This window comes from the organism of the source record quoted next, unplaced genomic scaffold, assembly GCF_019419815.1.
Source record: "Pyrus x bretschneideri cultivar Hongxiangsu unplaced genomic scaffold, Pyrus_bretschneideri_v1 Contig11, whole genome shotgun sequence".
In the NCBI taxonomy this organism is placed as follows: domain Eukaryota; kingdom Viridiplantae; phylum Streptophyta; class Magnoliopsida; order Rosales; family Rosaceae; genus Pyrus; species Pyrus x bretschneideri.
The window spans coordinates 8677909-8693688 of NW_025999402.1; the positions used below are offsets into that span (position 1 = coordinate 8677909).

The window sequence follows — 15780 nt, forward strand, 5'->3', positions numbered from 1 at the left end:
GTGGGACAGAGACTGACATATTGCTATGCTGCAAAGGGTAACAAAGGAGCCCATTCCGGAAGAAGGAGCCATAGTCTTGCTGTATATTCTGGCTTGTATATATATACACACACACACATGTAGTAGAGAATTTTTGTTGTGAGCTCTTCATCCTAAACCCTTATATTTATAGTCGATATAATATGACTTTATTTTGTTTAGAAAAAATAAAACTAATATGAGATCTATATTGATTTTGCTACCTACCCAAATCACAAAACACAGCTTTAACTCTTTTTTTCTTGTCAATTCCTTATTTATTTATCTTGTGTCCACTGTAATTAAGGTTAATTGGGGAGGCTGATCATTTCACTGGGGGACACTGAGTTTCAATCGCAGCTGCGACTCTCACCCATACTGAAATATTCGATCAAATATTATGACCACATGTTTGATATGTGTTAATCTCCAAACCTAATTATTAAGCCAATTTAATTTAATTTGATCAACATAATGCCAGCAAATAAAAAATATCAAACGAAAGGTCCCAGTACAACTATGAAATGCGTATATATTTATTCATTGGACAAAAAAAAGTGTAGCGAAGGGTGGCCAGCAACATTACATTGTTGTTAGGCAGCTAACACTTCAGTTTTAATCGGACAAAACTTTAGGCAGCTAACACTTTAGTTTTAATTGGACAAAACTTAAGAAAACGGCCTTGCTATGATCCTCATGCACTAGCAGGAGGGCTGATTTTGCCACCAACGCGTATGCATTTGCCATGATCGCAGCGTTTGAGGTCACCTGGATTACGTTTAATTAGGAAGTCACAATCGATGTCATGAGAACATACGTTGGCACCAGCCTCTTCTAATGCCACTGCCGAGTCAGGAGCCTGGTTAGCATGAGAATGATGTGCTCCAATGCAAACACATTTGCCATGATCGCAAGGTTTGAGACCACTTGTATTACATTTAATTAGTAAGTCGCAATCAATGTCACGAGAGCATACGTTGGTGCTGGCCTCTTCTAATGTCACTACAAAGTTAGGAGCCTCATTAGCATGAGGACGGTGCCCTCCAATGCAAACACATTTGCCATGATCGCAAAGTTTGAAATCTCCTAGATTACATTTAATTACGAAGTCGCAATATCAATGTCATGAGAGCAAACTTTGGCTTATTTACCATATTTTCATATTAATTATCCCTAAGTTTTGTTATGGAATTGATTATAAAAGAGCCTTATTACTTTCATTTTCTCAGTTTCAGCCATTCTGCGCACGTAGGACGTTTTTGGTGATAAGTCAACTTTCGGGAGGAGTTTTGATGCAAGGCTAAGTGGAGAAGGAAGCTAAGAGGCTGAAGATTATTGTATCCGAATTTCATTATTTTCCATGAAGCCATTCATTCCAGTTTTACCAATTAATCCCGCAGAAGTTGTTTTCCCGTCAGAATTGTGCAGCTGTGGGAGAATGAAGATTTGAAGGCCTTCCCGATTTTTCCCAGTGGTGTGAGATATATTCCTGGAAAGATAAGAGATAAAGCTACGTTTCTTATATTTTTACAGAATTTTCCAGAAGAGAAATCAATCTGGTGTGCAAGACAAATGACGTGTTTCCCAAGCATTTGTGTCATTAATTGTTTAGGAGTTTGTTTTATTTAGGAGAGTTTCTCCCAGACATTTCAGGGTTTTTCTAGTATAAATAAGGTCCCTAAGATCTCTCTGTAGAGCCCCCGCATCCCCATATCACCCACACCATTACACCATTCACCATCTCTGCAATTTGTGAAGAAGAGCTTAGGGACGTGCTTTGCCATGGATTCTAGGTTCTATCTTTCTTTTATTTTTATTTCTATGTGTAACTAAGTTATTTTCTAAGGTTTATGATGAAGCCATGACATGAATATTTGCGAAGTACTTTGTTAATTATTATCCGATTATATGCCATGTTATATTCTTAATCTTTGTGGGTATTTTATTCTAGATTCGGATTTCTAATGATTGATCACCTTTAAGAATTTTGCATCTAGATATTTAGATAAATCTATGAGGATGACCAATCAATTAGGTTTACTGGAACTAAGATTAAGAAAAGTAGACAAATTAGTGAGGATGACCGATATCAAGCTAGTCCTACTTGGTTGACATGATTCTTCTACGCTTAATGGGTTTTTATGTGTTTAATTGTATGCCTAACCAATAGGATATAATTATCATGTAGAGATACAAGAGTTGATGCTTAACCACGGATTAATTCATACCTTAGAAAGAACAACCTTTAACATTGACATGGTAATTGACATTGACATGGTAATTGGATAGTAGTTGGCTCTAGGAAAAGTAAATAAGATTGTTATTGGTGGATTCATAACCTTAGGTTTTCTTGTGTCATTTGTGATTTTAATTAATTGTCTTTTATTTTTCTTGTTAATTATAGTCTTAATCAATTATTCAATTCAATCTATTTGTTGTTTGTTTAATTAAGTCTAATGTGATTAATCGGTTAGATTGGTGTTAAAGCAATCCATGTGGGATCGACCTCGTATTTGCATATATTACTACAATTGATTCATGCGCTTGCAAATACATTCAATGCAAATACATTCGCCATGATTGCAAAGTTTGAGACCACCTGGATTACATCTAATTAGGAAGTCACAATAAATGTTACGAGAGCATGCGTTGGCGGCTGCAGTTGATCCTAACAATACTGATACACCAAAAGAAAAAATCGATGACGCAAATTTTAACTAATTAGAATATAGATTAATAAGGAACTAATCTTGTACATGTAATAATTTAGTAAGTGAGTGAGAGAGACTTACAAATTGCAATACTGCAAAGGGTGGCAAAACCGATTCCGAGAGAAGCAGCCATAGTTTTATGCGATAAGACTAGAAACTTTGGTTGATGGGAGCTATACTGGCTGACTCCCTCTATATGTATACTCTGTGATATGGCTCCATTTGCCCATTTTTCGACGTGAGATGGAAAGTGGGTTATTATTTTGTTCCCTCCTCAGATTATTTTCATTTGAAATATGTCATTAATTGTATATTTTCTTCTTTTTTCAATCAGATATCATTATATTTCTTCTATAAATTACAGATTTAATACTAAATGTGGCCAGATTTCATGGCAATTAGAATCTACTAGATTCTTTTTTTCCCTTCAAAACGTATTATTATTTCTTTCTTCTATAAATTACAGATTATGTACTAGCCTGGCCATATTGTATGAGTGATTTCATATCTTAATTGTTTCAAATTTACAATAGTGCTACCGTCTTTTTTTTTTCCCGTCACAATGTCATAACATATATATGGCTATTACAATGCCATGCCATAAATAAACAGGACGAATATCTCTAGATAAGGGTTTATTTTGTGTCATTTTGTTGTGAAAGTATTTGTCACGTTGTTTGGTTAGAAGATATTTGATATATCGAAAATAAATCAAGTTTCAAATATTTAAAATTAAAAAAATAAAATAAATAAAGATGCTTGAAACTAGATGATTTTAATTTGTTTTTAATATTTAAAAAAAATGTAAAATGAGTATAAAAAATGTAAAAGAGAAGAAAAGGTAATGATCAGCTTAACCTCATTTTAGACCCAAATTTAAATGTCAAAAGATAAAAGTGGAGAAAAAGTAATAATAAACTTAACCTAATAGCTGTGTTTAATTTTTTGGATCTAAATGCACTATTTAGTAATTCATCTGCTTATGACATGATATCTCCACTATCATTGAATTTTATTAAGAGTTTTTTTATTTAAACATAGCAAACCGTCTGTTAATTACTTCAAATTAACTAACCCACCCCGACGCAATCCAACTTGAAGCCTTTTCCCCCTGTCAAATCCTGATTTATTCATCTTTAATTGTTTATTGATTTGATACATTTTTATTTCTCATATTTAGTTTGTATTAACTATTTATTCATTAGATAAGAAAAACCGTATTGCAGCCGATCAAGAAAGCCTTTCTTAATTAATAATGTCAATAATTCTGGGCCACTCTTTTTTATTGTCAATGTTTGATCAAGCCAACTACAGAAAGGAAATCAAAAACCACAACTCAAATATGAATTTGGTATCTAATTTTATTCATTAGATAAGAAAAAACTTAGCCGATCAAGGTCGGTTTTAGGGTGTCCAACTACATAATGCAACGTTCAGTAAAGGGACAAAACTTAGTTAGGGCTAGAGACTGACAATTCCGATGCACGCTTAAGTTCCTTGGCCTTCCATTCGGTATCGACAATCAGTGTGACGGGTCCTTCTACTGCCACTGCCGAGTTAGGAGCCTCGACAGAAGGAGGAGGGCCGGTTTGGCCTCCGATGCAAATGCATTCGCGAGTAATAGTATTGCAAAGTTTGAGGCCACCCGGTGGACATGTAATAACATATTCGCAATCTACGTCACGCAAACAAAGTTTGGTATCGACGGTTTTGTCTTCAGCTTCAACTTCTGCCGATGCTCTTAATAATAGTGACACACCTGAAAAATAGATACATATATATGTGTAAACAGTAAGAAATTTACAAACTAGCATTGTACATGTAATTTGAGAGAGAGAGAGAGAGAGAGAGAGAGAGAGAGAGTCACAGATTGCAAAACATAGGGTGACAAAGGAACCCATTCTGAAAGAAGCACCAGTAGTCTTGCAGTATAGATGATGAAGAATCCAAAATTTGATTTTTGTTGCGAGCTTCTCATCTAACTCCCTCTTTTTATTCAGTGGAAGATGACTTAGTTGATTGTTTTATGAGTGAAAACGCACGATATTCATTAATTAAGCATCAAAATAAACGTACAGAGGATAGATCACAACCTAGGTGAACCTCTGAAATCTTAATTAATTGATTGTTTTTATGTAATTAATTTTAAATATTTACTCCTCTAATTAAATAGATAAATTAATATTTCATTTTTCGGTTTAAAAAAGAGAAAATTAGAATCCCCCACTCTTTTTTTCATAATTGTTATTAAACATTTGTTTCTTTTAAAAATTTGATTAAGACGCTTTAACTAGTGTCCATCTATTCATTTTTAAATTTATTTTATTTACATGTCATTAGTTTATTTTTTAAAATAAAAATGCTATATGTTGATTTCCCACTTTATCCTTTTAGTTGATAAGGGGAATTTTTTTGGCTTGTCAGGATTTATACCTTTTTTAGGGATATTATTAATGGCTATTAACTAAATCACCAATATTATCTATAAACTTTGAATTTTGATTTTTTTTTTTGGTGTCAGGGTTTATACCTATTTTGTTGGCTCGTTCGCATCATAAAATTATTATTGAAATATAAAAGTTGTTGATAAAAAGGATGAGTTTGGAGTCTTTGGATTGAGATTAGTGCTATTCGGCATGAGATATATAATGTGAATTTTAAATTGAAATCAATTTGAAACGTATTCAGGTCAATTTGAAACATACCAATAACAACTTGAAACGTACCGATGATAAATTGAAACGTACCCATTTCACCTTGAAACGTTCAATAACAACTTGAAAAATACCAATGCTAAATTGAAACGTACCCATATATAAATGTGAATTTTAAATTGAAATCAATTTGAAACGTACTCAGGTCAATTTGAAACGTACCAATAACAACTTGTAACGTACCGATGCTAAATTGAAACATACCCATTCTAACTTAAAACGTACTAATATATCGGTTTGAAACGTACCAAATTATCCTTTAAAAGAAAATGTACCACTAAATTCTATTTCCGAAATGTACCATGGTACGTGAAAAAGATGGAAAGATGGGTAAAAAGTGTGCTAAAACAAGAAGCATACCCTTTGATATGGATACTTAGATCAAGAGGTGTGCATAAAATGAAATATGAAGGAAATGAATATGACCAACAAGGGAGAACAAAAGAGGGTTTGATCGGTTGATCGAGGAAAGCAATGACATGAAAAAATTGATGATGGTTGTAGAAGAAGATAGCACGTTAGTTACTTGTATGGTGTGGAGTTAGGAATAAAATGCACGTTAGAAGCATAATTAGATCAGGTTTGATGTGTTAAGATTTTTAAAACTAATCTACTACATTTTAGGAGATTTGGGATATTAACATGATAATTATTAATTAATTAAAGGTACATCATAATGGCAAATCGTGTAATATGCATTAAAAAGATGTTACTTATAAAATAAGTGGCACCTTAATTGTAGGAAGAATGTTTAATCAAATTCTTAAAAGAAGCAGATGTTTAATCCCATAAATTAAAAAAAAAAGCGCCTATATCAAAACTACCCTTTAAAAAAAGAGTGTTACTAGACCCACCCCATTGTCCTATTTCTACACCCACGTTATAATCTCACCCACCATAAAAAATAAGAAAAATAACCTACTATCTTCCCACCCACCATTGTCCCCAAAGTACCCTTCCAATCTCCACCCTTGACACCGTTCACCAGCACAGCCTACCCCTTCCCATAGCCATTATTGACTGATGAGAAGTACAACTTACCCCTTGACATCCATATTGCTTCTCTAGCCTGTTCTCCCATCTATTTTTTTTAATTATTTAAATAATATTTTAATATAAGGAAAATGATTATATTTATATGATTGAAATAGAGGGAAGTAAAATAGCGACCACCCTTCTGCAATTTTTACCACCATCCCGACTATCCCCATGGCTGACCACAGAGGTGATGCAACAATAGAACGAAGAATCAGTCGCTCAACCAATCATAGAATCAAAGCCGAAAGAATAAAAAATGAAATCGGTAGAGAAAGAAACTCCGATGACATCCATATATGGCTTGATGCATTCAGTGTGTTTGGGATTTGTACTACGACGAGCTCGACGAATACAAAGATCAATTCGTGATTCAATAATTTAGGATCCAATAAACATAAATTAAAATTAGAAGGAATAAAGTGACGACGAGACGTTTGGGAATTGAGATTACGAGTTGCTAGGAGTGTGGGTGGAAGTGAACGATCTGATCTTGTTTCCCTTAGTCCTTATTTGACATTTTACATGAGGATAAATTGGTAATTAAATTTTTTAATAAAGAATGGGTGTAGAAATAAGACAGAGGGGTGGTAATAGTAGCACTCTAAAAAAATAGTTTAATTATTTGATTGTTTAGAAAGCCAGGTCTTAGTAAATTTATTCATTCCAAACCAAAAATCACAACACCAATATGTAATTAATTTTAAATATTTACTCCTCTTATTGTATAGATAAATATTTCATTTTTCGGTTTTTTTTTAAAACCTTTTTTTTGTTCAACTTCATTTTTCGGTTAAAAAAAAAAGTTTAATTATTTGATTGTTCAGAAGGGTAGGTCTTAGTAAATTTATTCATTGCAAACCAAAAATCACAACAGCAATACGAAATGTGTAGTGATTTATTCCTCCTTTTTTTTTTTTTGGGACAAAGTGATTTATTCATTAGTTAAAGAAAAAGTGAGGCTGATTAACATTAATTAGTGCAGAGGACGATGATCTTCCTACATGCTTAATTTCATTGGGCTCCGACGCATTCGCCATAAGTATCATAAGTTTGAGGCCACTTGGAATACATTTAATTTGCCAAGTTAAGCGCCTCATTAGCTGGAGGAGGGTCTTTGGGGCCTTCAACGCATTCACAATTTCCATGAGCACAAAATTTGATGTCACCAGGCGGACACTGAACTGCGAATTCACAATCGACATCTCGCCAACATTTGGTGTCGACAACAACTTCTCCTACTGCCGTTGCCGAGTCATCAGCTGGAGGAGGTCTTTTCGGGCCTTCAACGCACTCACATTTTCCATGAACACAAAATTTGATGTTGCTTGGCGGGCAATGAACTGCGAAGTCACAACTGCTTCTTCTACTGCCGTCGAGTCATCAGCCTTTGTCCCAATATTTGCTTCCACTTCTGCAGATACTCCTAATAACAATCCTGATGCACCTGAAATATATATATATATATATATATATATATATATAAACATCATGAAAATATATTAATCAAAAGAATTAATATCAAAAAGAAACTAATAAGAGAGAGAGAGACTCACAGATGGCAATACTGAAAATCTAGACAACGAAACCCATTTTGAAAGAAGCAACAATTAGGATTTAGGGTTTATATAAATACGACGAGGAATGTGAAATTTGGTTTTTGTTGTGAGCTTCTCAACTGAGTCCCTCAACATTTTATAGTGGATCAAATGACTCCATTTATGGTTTAAAAATGAAAAGATGGGAAGATATTAATTAATTTTAAGAAATGCAGTTTGCTCCTTTTATTATTGGTCAAAAGAAATGTATCCCATCATTCCCATTAGTAAAAGTACATTACAAGCAGAGAAATTATTAGGTGATACCGTAGCATCAGTTGACAATGCTGAGTGGTGGTATTGATCCGCTAGAAATTTGACACCTATATAATTAAAACAAATTGGTGTCTGCCGTTAAAGGCTTAAAGCCCAATTACATAGTAAAGACGGTGTTGAATTTTTCTGGCAATGGTCAAGACCGAAGAGGCCGGCATAACGATCGCTAAGTCCTCCATTCTTTATACCTGCAATTTGTGTTCATCAATACATAATTTTGACAATGAAGACCATTCCGACAGACATGGCCACTGCCACAATAGATTTCAATTTTGTGAGCACCCCTTGAAGATGGGAGAAATCTAAACCTAGCTAGCTAATTGAAGATGGTGGTGGAGGGAGTTAGGTCATCTCCAACTGAAGGGTCCAGAGGGTCAGAGGGCCGAAAATAACCCAAAAACTGTCTCTAACTGAGGACTAGGCCAAATGGCTCGTGGAATCTGAGAGGGCCCCCCACAGAATCTAAAAGCGCTAGAGGGTTGGCCAGAAAAAATTTCCTATAACTTCTATTTCACAAAATTTGTTTCATTTTATTTTAAATTCTATTTTTTTCCTATAACTTCCTAAGCCATTATACAACATTAAATTAAATTAAGTAGCATGAAACAACATTAAACAATATGAAACAACATTAAATAACATTAACCAACATACAAATTATACAACATAAAAAAAACATTTAACAACATGAAACTTAAACGATATTTTTTAAAACATTTAACAACATAAAACTTAAACGCCTACCCCATGCTTCTTTTGGTCCAAAGATGTGCAACAAGATCATGTTGTAGGTACTTGTTTGTGGCATGAGAACGTATCATTCTATAGTACCTCATGTACTCATTTATAGAGATAATACCAGTTCTTGGATTGAAAGGAAAATTAGGCCCATCATATATTTTTGCACGAGCCCTTCTTGACCTATTTGGATCTTCTTGGTCGTCATCGGACTTTCGATTAATATACCCATCTCGCTTATCCTCCACTATCATATTGTGTAATATGATGCAAGACATCATGATGGAGTCCAAATTTTCTCGACTCCACCCTCTTGCTGGTTCGCTAATGATTTTTCAATGGCTAACTGACGTCAACTAGCCGTTGGTAGCTGACATCATGCTGACGTCACTTAGCCGTTAGATTTGAATTTAAGTTGTAGTTTTTAAATAATAAATTATGTTTGGCCCTATGGTCCTCGGTTAGAGACGGTTTTTTGTGACAGGGCTAAAACGAGCCCTATGGCCCTCGGTTGGAGACGGAAGCAAACATGGCCCTGCATTGTTCATTAAAATATTAATTTCTTGGAGGGCCAGAGGGCTAAAACGAGCCCTTTGGCCAGCCTTCGGTTGAAGATGGCCTTACTGGAAGCCAACAAATCGCTTGAAAGTTTGGGTGCTCAGCACTTGTTGTAATCATCCATTGAATATAAAGGAAAACTAATGAAAACAGTTTGAAAATTTTGAGATTTAACGATAAGGACAAAATAAAAAGGTAAAGTAAATAGTACCATAATTGGCTTTTTAGTGTAAAAATATGATTTTTCGTTAAAGTAAATAGTATCGGGAGCTATTTGTTAAAGTTCTCTGAATATAATTGACGAAATCAATTTCTAATTTTTTTGTTCTTTTGATTTGGTTTGGTATTAGAGCCTTTAGGGCTCCATAACTTTTCTTGATCTACTTTCCTAATTAACCAACAAGCTTTCATTGCAACACCGCTCCATTGTTCTTGATCCAATACCTGAGTAGTGGTGCAACCAATTCAACCCTAAACCCTAATTTAGCCTCTGGACCTTCTTTGTATTCGCGTGTTTGCTTGAATCCGGTAGGAGGATTTGGGCGTTGACGGCAGAAGCCGAATTGTTTTAACCATACACGTGTCAAATTTCTAGTAGATTAGCACCACCACTCATCGCTGCCAGTTGGTGCTACAGAATAACCTAATAATTTCTCTTACTAAGTGCATGTATTTTTCATAAATTTTTACAGTTAATGCTAGAGAAAAACATTGTTAGACTAAATTTATAAATTAAATGATGTGTCAATAATAAGAAATGAGCACGTTAATTAACAATTAAATAATAATCCAATTATCAACTTTCATGTTATTTTGTTTACAAAAATTTGATCTAAAAATTTAATTTCCTTAGCATTACCCAATTTCCATTATATTCTTTGAACCGGCCTAATTATTTTGGTTAGAAATATTTCCTGGTATTACAATATAATTTAATTTTACTTGGTACAACACAAAACAAATAATTTTATTTGATCATAATTCTTGGGCTTTTTAAATTAGGAGCCCACTTTTCTATCTCGACATTGCAAAAGAGTTTAATATATTTTATGGTAGTTAACTATCAACAGATCAGAGTGGCGCAGCGGAAGCGTGGTGGGCCCATAACCCACAGGTCCCAGGATCGAAACCTGGCTCTGATATAGTAGTGGCTTCCGGTGGCGTTCTATTTTTCGACTATTTTTTTTCCTTCCATCCCAAAAGCACTTTCGTACATTATCTTCTGCCTTTTTAAGTAGGGCCTTTTTGGATTTTTCTCTCTTTCCCAGAAGCACTTTTGTACTTATCTTCTGGTTCTGTATTTATCCTCGAGGAGAAGCACTTTTAGTCAAACTTCATACATCATAAACAGATTATGAGAAACACATGATCGCGTTTGGTTTGCATGTATTTTTAAAATGATTGAAATTGTTTTTAAAGAAAATATTTTTGGGTTTCAAAAACACTTAAAGAGTTTTTCCAGGATTTACTTGCATGCTTAATAAAAATTAGTTCTAAAAACATTTTCAACAAAAACGCTTTCGATCATTTTAAAAACACATCAAAACGAGCAATCTGTAAATACAATTTTTGCTTATAAGGCTTTTTCCTGTAGTTTTTCTTTTGGCTTTAAGTTCATGTCAAGATTCTTGATAAAAAAAATGTTCATGTAAAGATTCCTCTCTCTCGATCGTTTATATATATAAGGCTTTTTAGTTAGAATGATCCTTAAAATTTGCATAACTCCTCATTCGGGTTACTGAGATTTGAAATTGATAGAATTGGTCCCTGAGTTTGTCCACAATTAATCATTTTGGTCTTTCTGTGAAAAGTTTTCATAAAATAAGGACAAAATGATAAAAATACCCTCAACTTTTGTCAAATCATTTTGGTCTATTGTTTATTATATTGAGGGTAGTTTTGTCATTTGGATTCTTATTTAACATACTTTTTCACTAAAGGACCAGAATGATTAATGCTGGACAATCTCAGGAATCACTTTTATTAATTTCAAATCTCACAGATTAAATTAAAGAGTTAGACAAATCCCAATAACCTTTTGGCTAAAAAGCTTATATTATAAACACGAGTAGGCCAACGAGCCTACAACTGCTTTCTCAGCCATTCCTCTTAGCTATCTCTTTCGTCTTCTTCCTCCTCTCCTCTCAGTTCTCCTGTTCCTTCTCTCATGGCAGCAACAACATCATCAAGTACTTCTGCAGAAGCACTTCCCAATCTAAGAATCGTAGTAGAAAGCAACCCTTCCAATTCACGATTATCTGAGTTGGGTATTAACTCATGGCCCAAGTAAGTAATGTTAATTTCTCTTAGCTCTCTCATAGCGAGATCATCAGTTGTAAAGTTCGTTTATCTTCCTGAACATTTGCTTTAACAAAAACAATAACCTAAACTACTCTAACACGGGGAGAGGTCTAACCACATATGTTGTTTTTCATGATCATTTGATATTACAATATATGTTTCCTAGCTTGTCCGTCTCTCTGAAGTCTTGACACGCTTAATTAATTTGCCAGATATACTTTTGAACATTGGTTCTTAAAGTATTTTAGCTGGCTAGTACATCAGGATAGAGATTCAAACTCGTGTCCGAATTGAGGACCGGCCACTCAAACATGGCCGGTCTAACCACATATGTTGTTTTCATGACCATTTAGTTGATCCGTCCTTTTGAAATCTTGGCAATTAATTTGTTAGCTATACTTTCGAACTCGAGATTCTGAATGGAGATATTAATTTGTGTAATCAGATGGGGATGTCCACCGGGGAAGTACACATTGAAGTTTGATGCAGCAGAGACATGTTATCTGTTGAAAGGCAAGGTGAAGGTTTACCCTAGAAAAGGCTCGTCGTCATCTGATGAGGAGTTTGTAGAGTTTGGTGCTGGAGACCTTGTGACCATTCCCAAGGGACTCAGTTGCACATGGGACGTCTCAGTTGCTATTGATAAACACTACAAATTCGATTCTTCATGATCATATCATCTTCATCATCTTAACTAATTAACTAATTAAGCTATCTTCCATTAATTCCTGTAGCTTCTAGTTAATTTGCTTCTAGTTTATGTTTAAACATGAAGGGCCTGTAATTAAGCAAAAATTCTACAATGCACCGAAGCACTAAACGGTTAAATTAATATGGGTGGATTTTGAGTTTCTTAACGTTCAAATACTAGTGCATTTCATACACCAAAGTGTTGTAAAAAATCCGTAATTAATTAAGTTCTTGAATCCAAGATAGGAAAAAGGGATTAATGCAGTAGTTCTACTTTTGTTAATGCAAAGTGATCTTACTCCCTATGCGGATGAGATTATGATTTTATGGAGGTGCTTTTTTTGTTCTTTTTATTGGGCTGGTTTGGTATTGCTGTGCTTTGAAAAAAAAAACTATTTTTGCTGTGCTGTGAGAATAAGCAGCTGTGAAATAAAGCAGCAGAGTGTTTGGTAAACTTTTTTGTAAAAGTGCTTTGGAAAGAAAAAAAGCAGTATTATAGTGTTTGGTAAACTTTTATGTAAAACAGATGTGGCAAAGAGCCGATTTTTCAAAGCTGAGTTTTGCAGCTTCTTGTTTTTGGCTTTTTTTCATCCAAAACTGTGAAAAAAAGCTGAAGCTGAATGTTTACCAAACACAAAAACAACTCCTAGTTTTTTTTAGAATCACCTCAGTACCAAAGCAGGCCATTGACTGATCAGCTTATTTTTTAGGTTGTTGACTGAAAAAGCTTACTTTTAAGAGATCTTTCAGTGTGTTAGGAACACGGTCTTTGTACAGTAAGTGTCGTAATACAAATAATTTGATCCTTAAAGAGAAATTTCAATTGCTTGTATTATGATACTTGGTACACCTAGCTGTATTACTGGTACACTGAATTTTATTTTCTATTTTTAAATTGGATTTTTAACATGCAATACAATATTGCAGAAAAGCCTCCTTTTTGTAACTTTGAGCACGTGAAACCATATTTAAAATTTTCAGAGATCTCGGAACTTTTTTGACAATGTAGACATACAAATAATACAACAACAAATTAACAATACAATGCAAGCAAAAACAGATTTTTTTTGCTTTCAGTTGCTCTCACCCAAAATGCACACGATTCCAAATGTTACATGTGTTTTTGTCATCAGACTTTTGGCCAGGGAGTTTAATGAGTCAAATGGAAGAGTTGAGTTGGACGAGAGAATATTTTGATAGGGTTTCTGAGGGAAAGCATCATGTGTTTGTCCTCTTTGCTTCTTTTTCATCACTCCAGTGTGAATGTGACTAGAATATTTGATCATATCATACGCATGATGTCTTTTTATATCTTGTTTTCCTTTTCCCAGTTCTGCATGCTTTCGATGCCTTGACCATTTACGGTACTCCAAAAAGAACAATCTTTTCAATTTTTGTGCAGTTCTTAATATGCACGTTCATATTTTTACTAAAATCCAAGTGCTTTTTAGGAAGCACTTCTGAAAAAAGCGCAAACTTATAAGCGCTTTGGTTGGTAGAAAACACTTTTGGCCCTTCATGAAGCAATCCGGAACACTCACTAAATTATGAATCTTTGCAGTGCTATACTAAATTAAGGAGAAAATAATGTTAAGAACTCTTCAATTCCCATTTCCTTTTTCTGTTGTTTGTTTAACGTAGTATTGATTTTATGTGATATGGTGGTCTTCGAATTTCCGTTGATGATATCGATTGATTGTTGTGGTTATGTAGAGACCCACTGTGGAAGTAACCGATCACAAGGCCCATGGTTCCATTCCAGAGCCTGGATCAGTTGTCCTTGCTAGAGTAAGGGATCATCAACAAGATCATTGCATAACATAGCTCACTTTCTCCAATCATGAAGCAGATTGTTGGACTGATTCGTGTATGTAAATCTTGCCGACGTTTCTTTCATCATAGCAGGTTACCAAAGTGATGGAAAGGATGGCTTCAGCTGATATTATGTGTCTTGGCACGAAGTCTGAGCGGTATATGCAGTATTCCCCTTGAATAATGACTACATAGGCGTTGCATTTATCTCGTGCATATTCGGTTGTAGCTTGTCTAGTGAAGTTAGTTGCTGTTCTGTTTCGTTTTCAAAACGTCATTTGGTTTATAAGCTGTTTCTATCAACAGGCTTCAAGATGTAAGAGCCACCGAAATTGACAAAGTAGATATGCTTTCGTCTTTTCGCCAGGGTGACATTGTGAGAGCTCATGTTGTATCCTTTATGTGTGGAATGCCCCCGTTAGTACTAGGTTAAAAACATTGTCATGCAGATAAGATAGTTGTTAGCAGAGATGACGCCTTTCCGTTGCAGATAATTTTTTTTTTTTGGGGTGAACTTCGGTGATATGTTTAATACTACGTCAATTGTGCTTGATATTCATATTGCAGTGATTAGTTACGGAAACTGTTTCCTTGATTCTTTCAGTAAGCTGTCGCTTGGAGACGCTAAGGCTTATTATCTGTCAACCGCAAAGAATGAACTGGGCGTTATTTCTGCAGAGTGAAGCAGCAGCAGCAGCAGGTATATATATTTTCTGCTAGTGTTCACTGAATTTTTTGTTAGTGTTCACTGAATTTTTTGCTAGTGGTATAATCTTTTGACGCATATAAATGATTCATTTACAAATAGCGTTTCATCCTCATTTCATATGTGCATCGGCGTTTCACAAGTAACACTATCAAATCCACATGATGTGAACTCGGATGTGATTCTCTCTTTGTTCATCGTAGGTGAAATGATGGTGGCAAGAAGCTGGACAGAGATGCAGTGCCCCGGGACAGGGCAAATCAAGCATAGAAAGGTCGCTGAGGTCGGAGGATGAAAAGATGAACAGAGAATTAATGTGTTGTCTTCTTTCTTCTCCTTTCGTTCCTTTTTCGAAAGCGTGTAACCTTAGAGTTTCTTATAGATGGTGCTCAGGGAAATAGGTTAAAGTCAGAAGTTATGGTAGTCTGATATAAGATTTTGTAACTCCGTCGACTCCCCCATGCACCTCTATGTGAAGGTTTTACAAACTAGCAGTCCCCTGTTTACGGGGTCGCTTGCGTTTAACTACTTTGAAAAATTGTGCAAGAGACTGCGGTTTCTTGTTGAGTTGAGTTGTACTTGTATATGCTGCATATATTCATCCTATTCCAATATCATCATTC

At 34.8% G+C, this 15780-nt stretch overlaps 1 protein-coding gene, 1 long non-coding RNA gene and 1 other non-coding gene across 4 annotated transcripts; all 3 read left to right on the top strand.

Moving 5' to 3' along the window:
* The first annotated feature begins 10718 nt into the window (after nt 1–10718).
* TRNAM-CAU lies at nt 10719–10790 on the top strand. The gene has a single exon. It is a non-coding gene; the product is annotated as a tRNA-Met (tRNA).
* Nucleotides 10791–11734: 944 nt separating this feature from the next.
* On the top strand, nt 11735–12814 carry LOC103935710. Its single transcript, XM_009345519.3, has 2 exons — nt 11735–11934; nt 12395–12814. Exons 1-2 carry the CDS (start codon nt 11816–11818, stop codon nt 12618–12620), a joined length of 345 nt encoding a protein of 114 aa, XP_009343794.2. The 5' UTR covers nt 11735–11815; the 3' UTR covers nt 12621–12814.
* Nucleotides 12815–14308: 1494 nt separating this feature from the next.
* On the top strand, nt 14309–15683 carry LOC125473872. 2 transcript variants are annotated; one of them, XR_007255657.1, is made up of 3 exons: nt 14309–14842; nt 15056–15151; nt 15361–15683. It is a non-coding gene; the product is annotated as an uncharacterized LOC125473872 (long non-coding RNA). The 2 variants fall into 2 exon arrangements; XR_007255658.1 differs by having other exon boundaries at nt 15060–15151.
* The last annotated feature ends 97 nt before the right edge of the window (nt 15684–15780 follow it).